The sequence below is a fragment of the Notothenia rossii genome (genome assembly GCF_949606895.1).
Source record: "Notothenia rossii genome assembly, chromosome: 7".
Classification (NCBI taxonomy): domain Eukaryota; kingdom Metazoa; phylum Chordata; class Actinopteri; order Perciformes; family Nototheniidae; genus Notothenia; species Notothenia rossii.
In genome coordinates, this window is record NC_136905.1 from 16333187 (window position 1) to 16348482 (window position 15296).

The following is a 15296-nucleotide window of genomic DNA, read 5'->3' on the forward strand; positions in this document are numbered from 1 at the left end:
CAGTTATGTCTCATTTGTATATAATATATTATGTAAATATGTCTATATAATTGACACAAAATCTGTGTTTATTCTTGTTTCCTCTTGTGTTAATACCTGACGCAGTAGGACTCACATCAGTATGTGGAACTATAATTTTAGCGTGTACCCCTACGTTCCTTATGTATGTGACACTGTTCCCTTTTTTTCGCGGGGTTCATGCATCGTTCTCCCCTTTTGATACTGATCTCTGTGGGAGAGGTAGGCGGCTCTTCAGCCAGAAGCAATTTCCGTGTTTTAGTGTCGACTTTATGCACTTTAAGTTACTTTTATTACTTATTTTTGTTGTAGTGTCTCACGGGTGTTCACAATGTATTTCTGTGTTGTTTAATTTGTATAGGGGCACGTTAAAGAGAGTACTGACTGGAGAAATGTTTTCTTTCTGTCGCTGTTTCGTCAGGTATGTTGTGTTACTTTTTACGTTATGCCCTTTTGATACTGATCTCTGTGGGAGAGGGGCACGTTAAAGAGAGTACTGACTGGAGAAATGTTTTCTTTCTGTCGCTGTTTCGTCAGGAGTGAAATAAATGTACATCCTGAATGAAGCTACACGTCTGGGTCGTCGTCTTTCTACACAACACAACGCAGAGTCAGACACAGCCGGTTACACTTGGTGCCGTGACGACCCGTTGTATCCGCGACCAGCGCCGTCTGGTCCCCGGGGTAAAGCTGCTGCCCACCGGCGGGAAGAAGGAAAGACTGGAGTGTGTGTTTTTTTTTTTTTCCTCTTTTTTTTTTTTCCCCCTCTCTTGCTGCGACGGCAGGTGCGTTAAAGGGACAGTGTACATATTCAAATTGAGAGATGCACTGAGTCTGAGAGGACACTTATCAATGAGTATATCTGTCTATCTGTGTTTTATCATTTTATTTTATTTTAGTGTTTTATCTCTTGTGGGTGGCTTTAAACTGTGTTTTGATTGCTTTGTGGGATTTTTTTGTTGTTGTCATTAACAATATGGATGTTAGTGGGCATGATGTCACATTTGGGTTGGGGAGGGGCCAGCGACTTAAAGGTAGTGAAAGATTTGGGTTCGCTAGTGATTTCAACCCGACATTAACACCTGCTGCAAGCTCCACACCTATTATGCAGCCAGACCGTAAACTTACACAAGTAGTATCTGTTGAAGCTTTTGGGGAAATGATAACAAGTTTGGCTAAACAGATAGGTGAGAACATATCAAGCACCATGCACCAGCCCAGTGCTGCCCAGCCTCAGTCTCCCACCAATCCACACCCGTCCCACCAGGCTGATTTGTCTCAATTGAAGGTTGTGGTGCAGTCAGACACCAAGGCTCCGCCTTACTTCAGGGGTGATCGTGCTGATGTATTTTCTATTCATGAATGGGAGGACATGATGAGATGTTACCTGAATAGAGTGAAATGTGACACTCACGTAGAAAGGTTTGATCTGATTATGTCAAGACTAACAGGTAAAGCCAGGGATGTGGTGAAAGTGTCAATCCGCAGCCGACCTGACTTGAGTGCGACCGACCTGCCCACAGCTGTGTTTGACATATTAAAGGGTAACTTTAGTGAGCTGTCATACTCTAACTTGCCCATGAAAGATTTTTACGGCACTGTTCCACGTGCTGGTGAAAGTGCTATGGACTATTGGATACGCCTTAACAAGTCAATAGATGCTGCGGACGAGTGCCTCCGGAGGCGAGGTAAATGTGTAGATGACCCCAGTGCAGAAGTGGTCTTGATGTTCATTAATCACTGTCCTGACCCAGTCTCGCCATATCATTCCAACTGAAGGCACCTGAGCGGTGGACCACGGCTGAGGTTCAGGAGCGTCTGGACGCCCATATGAGAAATGTGAGAAAAACAGCAGCGCAGTCTCATAATGTGGTGGGTCTGTCAGTTTATAGTCAGAGCCCTGTGACTGATTCTTTTCGCCCTGTCAATCTGGGGATGTCTCAGGCCTCATTAGCGCACCAACCAGATCCCCCTCCCAACTCTCTACCGGCCACTGCCCTTGCTTACAGTCAGCCTCAGCCAGACCATGCTAGGGTGAGTCCCAAGTGTCCCCCTTATCCCTGCCTCTCTCTACTGTCTCTGACCCAGCCCCTACCACCGTCAACCCACCTACTACCGACGCTGGTGTTCAACAGGTAGTTGCAATGTTTGACAGAGTTCTGGCTATGTGCAACGCTTCCCTTACAACCAGTCAAAGGCCAGACTACCATCAGCCAGGTAACCACCAACAAGCCCACCGTCAGAATGGTCAGCCAGGCAACCACCAACAAGTCCACCGTCAGAATGGTCGACCCCGTTACCAGCAGGCATCTGAGTCCTTTCCATGCAAGGTTTGTGGCTCCAGGGACCATTCAACCCATGCACACTGCAGGCTTTACAGATTATGCCTTAACTGCTTCAGTCCTGGTCACATAAGAAATCAGTGCCCACAGGCCTCTCCTTCCTCAGCCATGCCACCTTCTCCCTCCAATGCTGGTTTAAACTAGCCCGCCCGTGCAGTGAGAGGGATAGCATGGGCGGCACTAGTGACACCCTCAGTGAGGAAAATGACTTAAGATCAACATATGTGAACTGCTGTAGTAATCTTCCTGATGACAAAACTGTGATTGCTGTGGGTTCACATAGAGTTGAAGGAGCCAATGACTTGTTTTATACCCCAGTGTTAGTAGGGGGTCAGTCAACTTTAAGGGGGATGCTTGATTCAGGGAGCATGTCATGCACACTCAGCGAAGAGGCAGAGTCCAATCTTAGAGCTGCTGGTGTCCTCCCTTGTCCTCAGCCTGTGCCAGAGAAGGTGGTCCTAGTTGGCTGTGGTGGCCTTATGACACAACCCAGATGTATCTATGACCTGGAGATTGAGGTTTACGGTTCTAAATTCATTGTGCCAACTTTCCTTGTCCCAGGGCAGAGAGACGAACTCATTATTGTAGCAACGTCATCAGGCCCATATTACAGAGGATGAAGTCTGATGAGAAGTACTGGGAGCTCATCCAGTCCAACACCTCAGACCCCGACTGTGAGCAGTTTCTTCAGTTGCTCAGCTGCATCACTCGTTGGTCTGGTCCTGAACTGCCTGACAAGGTTGGCACCGTCAAGCTACGGCAAGCTATCACTCTAGCACCACAGAAGGAGTATCTGGTGTGGGGAAAGCTACCTGGCAGTGTTCCTGTGTCCCTGGGAGCACTGTCATTGTGGAGCCCACCTCCTCCCGTTCAGCCCCCAAAGACATTATTGTGGGACGGGTTGTGGCACCCATGTGGGGAGATCGTTGGGTCCCTATGAAGGTCCTTAACCCAACCAAGAGTCCCGTGACACTACGCCGCAATGCTAAAGTGGCCGATGTGTTTACTTGTGTCGCGATGGAAGACCTTCCCCTCTCTCAGGGTGTGAATAGGCCACAGACCAGTCAGGCAGCTGACCCTCCTCCCAACTCAGATGCCAGCTCTACCCACACTCAGCAGCTTAAAGACTGTGGATTGGCAGACATCGACCTCGAAGGCTGTGCGGTGTCAGATGAATGGAAAAAGAGACTCTCTGAACTGTTGCTCACTTACCAGGATGTCTTCTCCAAAGACAAGCTGGACTGTGGGGAAGCGAAAGAGTTCGTCCACCGGATTCATCTCACTGATGATCACCCCTTCAGGCTACCCTATCGCCGTGTCCCTCCAGCACACTATCACAAACTGAGAGAGGTGCTGTCTGAGATGGAGTTGAAAGGCATCATCAGTAAATCAGTCAGTGAGTATGCATCGCCGCTGGTCCTTGTCTGGAAGAAGTCAGGAGAGTTAAGGATCTGCACTGACTTTCGCTGGCTTAATGCCAAGACCGTCAAGGACGCCCACCCGCTGCCTCACCAGGCCGACTGTCCTGCTGCCCTTGGTGGAAACGCCTTTTTCAGCACCATGGATCTCACATCGGGGTTCTACAACATCCCCCTCCATGAGTCTGACAGGAAGTACTCGGCATTCACAACACCCTTAGGCCTGTATGAGTACAACAGACTTCCCCAAGGTCTTTGCAACAGTCCCGCGTCCTTTATGCGGATGATGATGAGTGTGTTTGGTGATTTGAACTTCTCCAGCCTCCTCTGTTATTTGGACGACCTGCTTGTCTTTGCTCCATCCGAGGAGGAAGCCCTGAAACGGCTGGAGACTGTCTTCTCGCGGCTCAGAGCCAACAACCTGAAGCTGTCTCAGAAGAAGTGCTACTTCCTTCGCAGGACTGTGGGGTTTCTGGGTCACGTGATAGACAGCAGTGGCGTCTCAGTCGACCAAGAGAAGGTGAGGGTTATCTCAGCTTTCGGGAAGGAGGATCTCATGAACGACGACGGTTGCACCCCATCTCAGCGGAAGGTCAGGTCTTTCCTCGGGATGGTGCTTTATTATCAACACTTCATTCCTGGCTGTTCTTCCATCGCAAAGCCACTCTACGCCTTAACTGCAGGGCAGAAGAGGAAAGCCAAGGGCTCTTTCGGTCGGAGAAGAGCTGGCACCTTTCGAGAACTGACTCCTCAGGATTGGACCCCTGCCTGTGAGAAGGCATTTGATGATCTGAGACACGCACTCCTCAACAGCGTGGTGCTGGCACACCCAGACTTTGATAGGCCTTTCATCCTCTCCACCGATGCTTCCCTTGATGGTCTGGGTGCTGTACTGTCCCAAATTTCTGCTGGTGAGGAGAAGGCAAGACCCATCGCCTTTGCAAGCAAAACTCTCAGTCGCAACCAGCTCAATTATCCTGCACACAGACTGGAGTTCTTGGCTCTAAAGTGGGCGGTTTGTGAGAAGTTTAGCCACTGGCTCAAGGGTCACAGATTCACCGTCTGGTCAGATAACAATCCTCTCACATATATCATGACCAAGCCGAAACTTGACGCCTGTGAGCAGCGGTGGGTTGCTAAGTTGGCTCCGTATTCCTTCGAAATCAAACATATTCCCGGCAGGTTGAACGTGGTGGCGGATGCCCTCAGCAGAGACCCTTTCGTGAAACCTTTGAGGGAACGGTTGCTGCGTGAACCCTACTTGGAGCTACTGGACCAGGTCTGTGACGTCAGTGATGGGTCTGTGCAAGATGCCTTCCGCCTCACCTGACAACCACAGTCACTGGAGGGTCCATCTCACTCTGACGCCATTGAAGGTTCAATGTCTGAGGATGAGGTCTCTTCTCTTCTTTCCTCCTTGGACGAGTGGGACTCTGCTCCTAGGGAGCGTGCAGCCTCCCTGGTTGATCACCTCACCACCTTTGAACCACCTGGCCAGGACACGTTGCATTCCCTATCTCTTTCTGAGCTGCAGTCACACCAGCAACAGGACCCAGTAATTTCCAGGGTCGCTCTCTATGTCGACAGGAAGCGCAGGCCTTCCAGACGGGAACGCTACAATGAGAGTCAGCCGACTCTGAGAGTCTTGAAGCAGTGGGATAAACTGACTCTTCTGAATGGCGTCCTCTACAGGGTCACGAAAGATCCCTTGACTAGACAGAAGAGGTCCCAGTTCGTGGTGCCGGAGTCGCTAAAGGCAGATGCATTATCTGGTGTTCACGACCATGCTGGCCATCAAGGTCAGCCCCGCACACTGTCTCTGGCCCGCCAGCGTTTCTTCTGGTACGACATGGAGAAGGATGTCCGCAATCATGTGAAGCACTGCCACAGATGTGTTCTCAGCAAGACTCCTGAACCTTCCGCAAGAGCCCCACTGGAGAGCATTAAGACCTCTGCCCCTCTGGAGCTTGTGTGCATCGACTTCTGGTCAGCTGAAGACCGTCACAACAAGTCTGTGGATGTTCTTGTGATCACCGATCACTATACAAAGTTGGCACATGCTTTCCCCTGCCAGGATCAGACAGCTAAGAGAGTAGCCAAGAAGCTGTGGGACAACTTTTTCTGTGTTTATGGCTTCCCTCAGCGCCTTCATTCTGACCAGGGAGCAAACTTTGAAAGTGAGCTGATTGCTGAGCTCTTGCAGTTGTCAGGGGTTGACAAGTCCCACACCACACCTTACCACCCTATGGGGAACGGCGGCACAGAGAGGTTCAACCGCACCCTGGGCAACATGTTGAGGTCTCTACCACTTCGCTCCAAACAGAAGTGGCCGCAGATAATACAGACAATGACTTTCGTGTACAATTGCACTGTCCATGAGACCACTGGGTTCGCGCCCTTCTATTTGATGTTCGGGAGAATCCCAAGGCTGCCAGTGGACCTTCTGTTCAGGAATGTACTTCATGATGTGACTGTGTGTGACTACAATGCCTACGTGAAATCCCTCTTGGAAGACCTGCACTGTGCCATGGCACTGGCCCAGAAAAACTGCACAGCGGAGCAGAGACATCAGAGTGACCAGTATAACAAACGGGTCAGGGGCCAACCTCTGTCTGTCGGTGACCAGGTGCTGCTGGCGAACAAAGGCGCCAAGGGAAAATGCAAGCTTTCTGACAAGTGGATGCCTGTTGTGCACACTGTGGTGGCCTCAAAACCAGCCCTCCATATCTACCGGATCAGGGATCCAGAGGGACATGAGCGTGTTGTTCACCGAAACCTGCTGCTGCAAGTCAACTTCCTTCCGCTGGAGGAGGCCTCGGATGGTGAAGATGATGCTCCTGTGCCCGCACCTACCCCTAGCATGACCGATACCGCTCCGGCATCTGATTGGCATGGGACAGAGGTGTCCGAGTTAGACACAGCAGCTGCAACAGCTGGGCCGTCCCTAGCTGGTTCCCTCTCGGATGTTGACGGGGAGGATGGCCGCACCGCCTCATGGGTCCTTGAGCAGTCCCCTTTTGATGACTCTGTTCATCCAGACCACCCACCACCTCCTTCTGTGTTGGTCACCCCCGTTTCTAGTGACCCTGCAACTGCTGTAGAGACCCCAATGGCTTTCCCAGCTCCTCTGCCACAACGGCCCCCTGCCAATAAGCGTCAAGCATCACATGTAGATGGCCAGGTTACCTCACGATTCGGCAGAGTCATTAGACCTGTGCGCCGCTTCATTGAGTCCATGGCACAACTTGAGTCCCTTCTTGAGGGTTGAGATAAGGCCGCGTGCTGTTATTAATGTGTGAAATGTGGCGTGTTAGCCATTATTTGTGCTCTGGTGATATACTGCTGTATTGAGCCTTTTTTTATTTTTCGCTCATCCACATCGTTTGGCCAGGGTGTGGGGTGTAAACTGCACCTCACCTTGTCTGTAGAGTACTGTGGGTTCTTGCTGGGCCCAAGCGAGTCCCTCATTCTCTTATCCTTTAGGTAGGAAGCTCTTATTGCTGTTTCATATGGTTTTGTTGCTTGTTGTAATGGCCAGTGTGTTTATATGTGGATTGTTTTGCGACCCAGAATTTTGCATAATTCTAGCGGGGTGAGTGTAACAGGGACAGTTATGTCTCATTTGTATATAATATATTATGTAAATATGTCTATATAATTACACAAAATCTGTGTTTATTCTTGTTTCATCTTGTGTTAATACCTGACGCAGTAGGACTCACATCAGTATGTGGAACTATAATTTTAGCGTGTACCCCTACGTTCCTTATGTATGTGACACTGTTCCCCTTTTTTTCGCGGGGTTCATGCATCGTTCTCCCCTTTTGATACTGATCTCTGTGGGAGAGGTAGGCGGCTCTTCAGCCAGAAGCAATTTCCGTGTTTTAGTGTCGACTTTATGCACTTTAAGTTACTTTTTATTACTTATTTTTGTTGTAGTGTCTCACGGGTGTTCACAATGTATTTCTGTGTTGTTTAATTTGTATAGGGGCACGTTAAAGAGAGTACTGACTGGAGAAATGTTTTCTTTCTGTCGCTGTTTCGTCAGGTATGTTGTGTTACTTTTTACGTTATGCCCTTTTGATACTGATCTCTGTGGGAGAGGGGCACGTTAAAGAGAGTACTGACTGGAGAAATGTTTTCTTTCTGTCGCTGTTTCGTCAGGAGTGAAAATAAATGTACATCCTGAATGAAGCTACACGTCTGGGTCGTCGTCTTTCTACACAACACAACGCAGAGTCAGACACAGCCGGTTACATACATACGTATGTGCATTTAACTGTTGTTTTAAGACAGGCTTGAAAAATAAATGAATCTATAATTTAGTGATCTACCCTTGTTTGAACAAACTGTACAACTTACCCTGGCATGGGTCCATTCTTGGCCAGGTTGTACACTTGTCTCGGGTTCAGAAGATACTGGAACTTTCTGTATATCCTAAAAGAGTGAATATGCCGAGAGATTAGAAAACATTGAGATGACAGAGACACAATGCAATCATTTGTTTCAAACATCCCAGATAAAAAATGTGGATTAGTTGTAAAATTATGTCCTGTAAATGCCGACGCAGGCCGCCGTCCAATCAGATCGTAATAAGGCAGTGGACTGGGCAGCAGGGTGGGACATACCCAAAGTCCCCTTGAGGAGAAATCATTAGAAAGACTAATTCATTTTAATTTCAATTTCATTATATCAACTGGCTGAAGTCATATTTTGATCTCATAATTTAAACAAATGAGGGCCGGCGTAATAAGTAGTGAGTGAATGTGTTTCAGTAATAACCCAATTAGCCTTGGGTTAAAGAAGGGGGACCAGTCAGGGAGGTGACAGTGAGGAGGGCGTGGAGAGCCGACGGTGAAGGCGGCCGGCGCTTTAGGTTAGTGGTATTGTGTTTTTATTTGACTAAGTAAGCCTAAAGCAATTGGCAGCCAGAGGCCATGCAGCCTCTCTCTGCGGCTGAGGAGCGGGGCTTCAGAGGCCTCTTGTAGCATGTTGAGACAGATTGTGTACTTACCTCTCTCCCTGCTTCCCTCCGCTTTTTGGATTGACAAACACTAGCAGAGGATGAGTGCCCTCTATTGTTGTGATCTGAAAGGGAGATGTCAAAACAAACCGTTGGTGTTTGGAGACTGCAGGATGCTTCACAGGAATTCACTTTCAAGCCATATCCCTCAGACGTTTTATCGAGTATATACGGCACATCCAAGCAATGCCAGTCATCTGTTTTATTTCATAGTTTTCCAGTTTCATTCCAGAGGAGCACAAGTGGTACCTGGATACGGCAAAGTCAGGCCGCTAACCGATTCTTCGCCTGAGTCCAAATGAAATCTTGTGTTAATTATAATATCCAATTATAAAAGGAGAACAATGATGAAGCCCCAAAAAATGTATTTCTAAGGCAAAATAAATCACATAAATGTTCCTTTTATGTTGAGTTTTAGTCAGATGATGTTAAGGATCCCATGAAAAGACTCAAAGCAACAATGTATTAGTCCACATGTTAATAATTTCCTACAGTGTCTGTGGCACACAGCCCGAAGCCCTATCCTTCTAGAAGTTACATATCAGTAAAACAAGTTCACAAATATCAGGTTTCTTTTTTTAAATGGCTCAGAAATGTCCTTAAACAGCAGAGCACTGTCACTTTTAGGAATTTAAGCAAACAAGAGATACAAGAGTATGTGTTTTTGGACAACAAGAGAGCTCTATGCCATGCAGTATAGGAAAAAGTTCAGGCTTTGGATACACAGACACAACTTTTCTTACTGCCGTTTGTTGATATTGCACATTTTCTGCAAATAATTTCTTAGAGGTTATGAAGGCAGGTAATATGAGATGCCAGGTATCAGGTTTAACCAGACAGCCATGGATATACAGTACAGTAAAACAACCCATCTTCCTCTCAGCTAATCAATACTCTCAACCTGATAAATCATGATTCATCACAATTCAGTCTTAGTGGTTATCTGTCACTGCTTTCTAATTGGCAGGGCAGTTTGTCTGGTGTCACATGGGAGGCGGGGTTCCTCTGAGCGGTAGTGAGACTGTGGACAGACAGAGCCTGCGGTGAAGGAGGCCAAACTCACAAATCGCCACATAAACAAGCTCTAATCCAGCGGCCCTGTTTGGATCGCTCCTCGTGCAGTTAGTCTGCGACAACTCGCCCCGTGCTCTCCCTGACACAGATTAAGCGCTTAACTCCCCCTGTCTGCTATCCCAGCAGGCCGAGGGTGAATTAATGAGCTCCCTGTCCAGTCCAGAGTGATCCATTACTTCCTGTAATTATAAATAATAATCTTGATTATTATGCTGGTTAGCCAGAGAGAGGCATAGATGGATGTGCCTGGGATATGATTCATCATATTTCTCTCCCAGCCACGCATAGACGAGCAGTCGCCACGGACAGCGGCAGGTTTCCATCGCCTGCCCGCTGCTGACAGATATTAGAGGGGATCGGAGCGGACTGAGCTCTGCTGTTTAATACCGAGTCCCAGCAGCGCCTGCAGAGCATCCAATCATAGGTCCCAAGACCAACTGCAGAGGTTATTGGTAAAACAATATGGGTCTGTCTATTTTCAAATAAATGTCTTTCTTCAAATCATTGTTCAGACTGATGGGCTATAACTGGTGCAGCAGCAAGTTCACAAGAAATCAACCAAGATATATCAGATCAATCAGATATTGGTAAAGGTTCCACAGTTTAGTCTTGGGGCAAACCGTGGAACAGGCTTTTACTGTTTTAGGAAAAAATTATTCCTTATTACACCAGCTGTGATATGTTTGACTCAAGGACCTTCTTTGTACCGGTTAAGCTCCCCGTTGCTCTGATTTTAAGTTAAATTATTAACTTTTTATGTCTAACTACTGAAGTTGTGACTAATTTTACTAATTCTGCTTCTGATATAAATGACTAAATAAGGGATCAAAAGAAATAGTCTTGTGCTGATCTGAAAGAAATACATCCAGCCTGTAGAATAACTCTGGAAAAAAATTGATATTTTACATCTTAAAGTTTGACATTTTTTAAAAGTATGTTACTAATTTAAAATCGGCAAATATTTTCCCACCACAGTAAAACCTTATTTTTGCTGAAATCAATATGTAAAAGGAGATTTAGATCGATATAGGATAGATTCAATTAAAGCAGATAAATTGTGTCAATGTGAACTAAAGCAGGAAAACACTACACAGAGCGGAGGGCAGAAAGCTCTCACCTGCAGTCCTTGGCCGTCCACAGTGACGGAGTTGGCTCTCTGCATCTTCCCCCGGCTCGACAGACTGCACCGGGAGTCCTTCCTCAGCGTCGACTGCCTTTCCTGAGGTCAAAGGTCAAACAGAGAGGATCCAAAAAGATGTTTCCAATGTTATGTCATGAAAAACTAAAATGTACAATAAAATATATTATGTATCCTCTCTCCAACTGAAATTAATTCAAGGCAAAATAAATAAGACTTTCCAACGGAATTTAGACCATCATTTTGAAATGTAAATACAAAACAAGGCAAAGTCAAAAAGGTTGTTTTTATTAGTTTAGTTCATTATCAGATGTTGATATTCAGAGATTTTTTCTCTCTTTCTATACAACTAGAATACATTCAATTAATCTTATAGAATCCTATAAATTACAAAGATGATTTTTAAAGCCTTTAAAGAAGAGTTTAGCCCTGGTCGGAAAAAGCTGCAATTTGATCTGTTTTAAAAATAATTGTAACATTTTATTTTATAGCCGGCAACTATTAATAGCAGACCACACAAAGTGAATAATCTATGTTTTAGAGATATTTAATGAGAAATGTAGGTTACAATCTTTTCCCCTGAACATCTTAATCAAATAATCAAATAATCTCGTAAAATCCCTCTTTCAGAGCTCAGTGGGAGAACCCAGGCTGATGATTGCATCCTCAGAAAATAACAGTGTCAAACAAGGTTATCCTCTCTCTGCCACGGGACCGCTGACCAGCGAGCAGAGAAGTCTTACCAGGACGACGGGGCAGATTGAATTCGGGGGCAGGATGTGATCCTTCAGGGGTCCGCAGTCACACTCAGGTTTCACATGGGAGGCACACTTGTTATGGAGCTGGCGGAGGTGGCAGTTGTTATTAACAGCAAACGTGTGTCAATAACAAAACATGTGTACATTTTCAGATATAGGCTCAGGATTTATTTGCATTACTTGTGTCAATGCTTCTGTTTCTATTTTGCTATTAACTTGCAACAAACAAGTGTTTTCTGGGTGTAAATTGGTGGAATGACTTGTGAGGTATCAGAGGTGCTAAAACAAAACCCTAAAAAACAAGAAGCAGTGGGAATATAATGAGGAGGTGGCTGCCTCTCCTCAGGTGGTGGCTTACCGTGATTTGACACCACACACAGTGGAGCCCAGTCAGGCCCTGGTAACACTTAACGGTTTTGTGACACTTGTCACACTTGGTGGGACAGTTCCCTTCCACCCAGAAATGATGCATTACCTGCGGAAAGAGGGAGAGAGTAGAGTGAGAAAAGAAACATGGTGCAGAAAAACAAGATGTTGTATACAAGTGAAAACAAGTAAAGAAAGCAAGAAGGAAAGAAAAAAAGGAAGAAGGAAAGAGAAAAAACCCAGAAAGGCCAAACAAATGGTGCCATCTGTGTCTTTAAACTATGCTTGTCCTGGTAATTAGAAATGCTAAGTAGCAGATCGAGTTTTAATTCCATTAGAAGAAAAGAAGCCCTCATCCAAAGCCCCGTGGAGCATCGCTGATCCAAGCGTGCCGATTGGTAAACACTCCAATTGGACGCACCTCTGTGTTTTTCTTGGACTTGACATAGGTTTTGATGCAAGACGGAGGAGCGCGAGCCACACAGCGCTCATGCACTGTGTATTTGCAGACTGGGGAAGAAAGGAAAACAATGAAATGCAATGTAAGACTTTCAACTAGGAAAAGACACAAAACAGAGGGGAAAACACATTTTCATACAGTTTGAAATGATATAAACCAAGGTTTGAGTGATGTGTTTGGGAAAGCTGTTCTGAAGTTTCTTTAGCCACCATAAACACCACCAGGCTTTATTCACACGACTGTCTGAATGTGCTTTAATTGTCTTTTTCCCCTTTTCTGCTCATAGTGTTGGAGAAAGCACTAAAAACAAGTTTTAAATCATCATATGACACTAAAGTTCTTGGTAAACCTCATTTGAATTACTTCCGTTTTCAAAGAGCCAAGTGAAAAATCAGATGGCAATTTTTGAAGTAAATTGGATCACAGTGAAACACCCATATTAAGTTCACAGCAACAGACAACACTGGACAGACAGTAAGGGCCAAGTGTAATGTATTTCTCTCTGTCCGTGCCGATCAATGTATCTGTCGAACCCTTAATGGTAAGTGAATTACTCACAAGAGCAGCAGAGTCCCTGCTTCCCCAGTCCAATTAGCATGTTGAGACACAGGTTACAGTAAGCCGGCTTGTTGAAGTGCTTCAGCCTCCACACGTGTTGCCCGTCATCTTTAACATTCTGGAGCAGAAACACAAATGATTGATTCAATAATTAAGTGATTACATTTATCATTTCACATTCTAGTGGAACAATCATTCCCTAATTATTTCAATGATTTAATTGTCATTAAGATTTGATCACTAGCTGTAGTTAGCTTTCTATTTTTATTTAATTCCTTTCAGTAAAGACTCAGGACAAGTTTTGCCATCTTCCCTTTGCAGTATTATTCATTCATAAAAAATGAAGATTGGTAGGGAAGACTCCTGAAGCTGGTCAAGTGGCTCCATCTAGTGGAAGAAATATAAACCGCTCTCAGTTTGAGGATCACAGGGGATACACGAGAATAAGGAAGCTCTCAGGAAACCACTGGGTTTCATCTGTTACTAAATCATTTTTGAGTTTTACAATATGTATTAATGATGATGATGAATGTTTTTGTGTTGTCATTTACTGCGTCTGACCTTTTTTAGATTATACATGAAGTAGCATGGGCATAAAGAAAAAAAAACATTTCAGATGCGTATTATTTTAAATTCTAGTAAATAATAGTAGAAAAAACGTTGAGTAAGGTAACAAGAGCTGAGGAGAGACTGATAGAAACGGAGCAATATACACTTCTAGGATGCAAACAAATTAATTTCTCCAGGTTGTTGTTCACCCACAAACAGTGTAAGGAAACTCTTAAGTATCAGTTTTTAAATAACACCTTGAGTTATTATAAGTTTGTATGTACAGACATTAAAATATCAACTAACCATTTAAGGTGATTGGTCATTTTTCAGGGTTATGTCTCAACATCTTTTGCTTGGATTGCCAAAAATGTGGTTAACAGACTCCAGTCAATGGCAGGATGAGTTGTGATAACTTTGGTGAACCCATGAATCAGGCCCACCATGAGGTCAAATGTGTACAATACCAAAAAACTACACAAAAAACATTTAATATCAGCCTTTGCTGGGAAAACGCTAGACTTGAAGACCATGTTCGCCTGCTGATGTTAGCATTGAGCACAAATCACAAATGTTTCTAAATACAACTCTTCATCATGACTGTAGACTGTTAGTTTAATAAATGAACATTTTGATATTGTTAGGTTATTGTAAAATGGATACAACCGATAAAAGCTGCTGTACATGTTTTGACTTTGTAAAATGAAACTATTTGAATATACTCCAGGTTCACAATACATGTATGAGATTTCAACTGATAAAGAAAGAGCTGTGTCAAAACTGGAAGCAAATATATCAAGGTGATCCAATTTGTATCCAAAAAGCCCTTTCTAAGACTTTTTTTCTTGTAACATTACAAGTGAGTGGTATCCCTATCTCTCTGTGGCCTCACCGTCTCCAGGCCCAGCAGCACCAGCAGTGGGATAGTAGTCATGCCTCCTTGGATCCACTCCTCCAGTGACACCGTGCCATCGCGATCATAGTCTATCTCCGACATCATATCCTGCAGGATCTACAGTAAACACAAAGACAAAATTAAAGGTCCCCTATTATTCTGTTTTTCATCAGTATATTATAGGTCTCAGATATAAACAAAACATGTCTCTGAAGTGTTTGGCTCCAAACACCAAACAGATCATTGCAGCATCCCATAATCCTCTCTGTTTCAACCCTGTTTCAAAATTGCTGATTCTCTGTCTGTTACTTTAGATGAAAATAAGGAGCCCCTCCCCACGCCCCTCTGAGAGATATTTGGTTAAAAAGAACACAATGGTGCTCTAGGAGGAGATTCAGGTGATAAGGTGTGTGTGTGTGTGGGGGGGGGGGTTACCTTGGTTGGTAATTGGCTAATGGTTACACAAGCCAAAAAAATCGTTATGACATCATAAAGTGGTCAACATCTGATCAGCTCATTTTCAGACAGGTTTTTATATAAATGGATCAGGACAAAAAGTGAGCGAAGCTTTTTTCCTGAAACTTTCAGAATGTCTTTACACAGAGGGGACACATGTTTATGTATAAAAGACAGGAAAAAGTGAGTTTTGCATAATAGGTGACCTTTAAAAAAATAATATATTTTTTTCACAGTTCCA

At 44.9% G+C, this 15296-nt stretch overlaps 1 protein-coding gene across 1 annotated transcript in view; it reads right to left on the reverse strand.

Moving 5' to 3' along the window:
* Positions 1–15296, reverse strand: part of dgkb (diacylglycerol kinase, beta) — a 64027-nt gene that overhangs the window by 32218 nt on the left and 16513 nt on the right. Inside the window, exons 9-16 of the mRNA XM_079640995.1 lie at positions 14597–14716; positions 13156–13273; positions 12559–12647; positions 12130–12246; positions 11757–11855; positions 10993–11094; positions 8793–8866; positions 8141–8215 (exon numbers count right to left, since the gene is read on the reverse strand). Coding sequence (XP_079497121.1) covers positions 8141–8215; positions 8793–8866; positions 10993–11094; positions 11757–11855; positions 12130–12246; positions 12559–12647; positions 13156–13273; positions 14597–14716 — 794 coding nt within the window. The remainder of the gene's footprint in view (positions 1–8140; positions 8216–8792; positions 8867–10992; positions 11095–11756; positions 11856–12129; positions 12247–12558; positions 12648–13155; positions 13274–14596; positions 14717–15296) is intronic.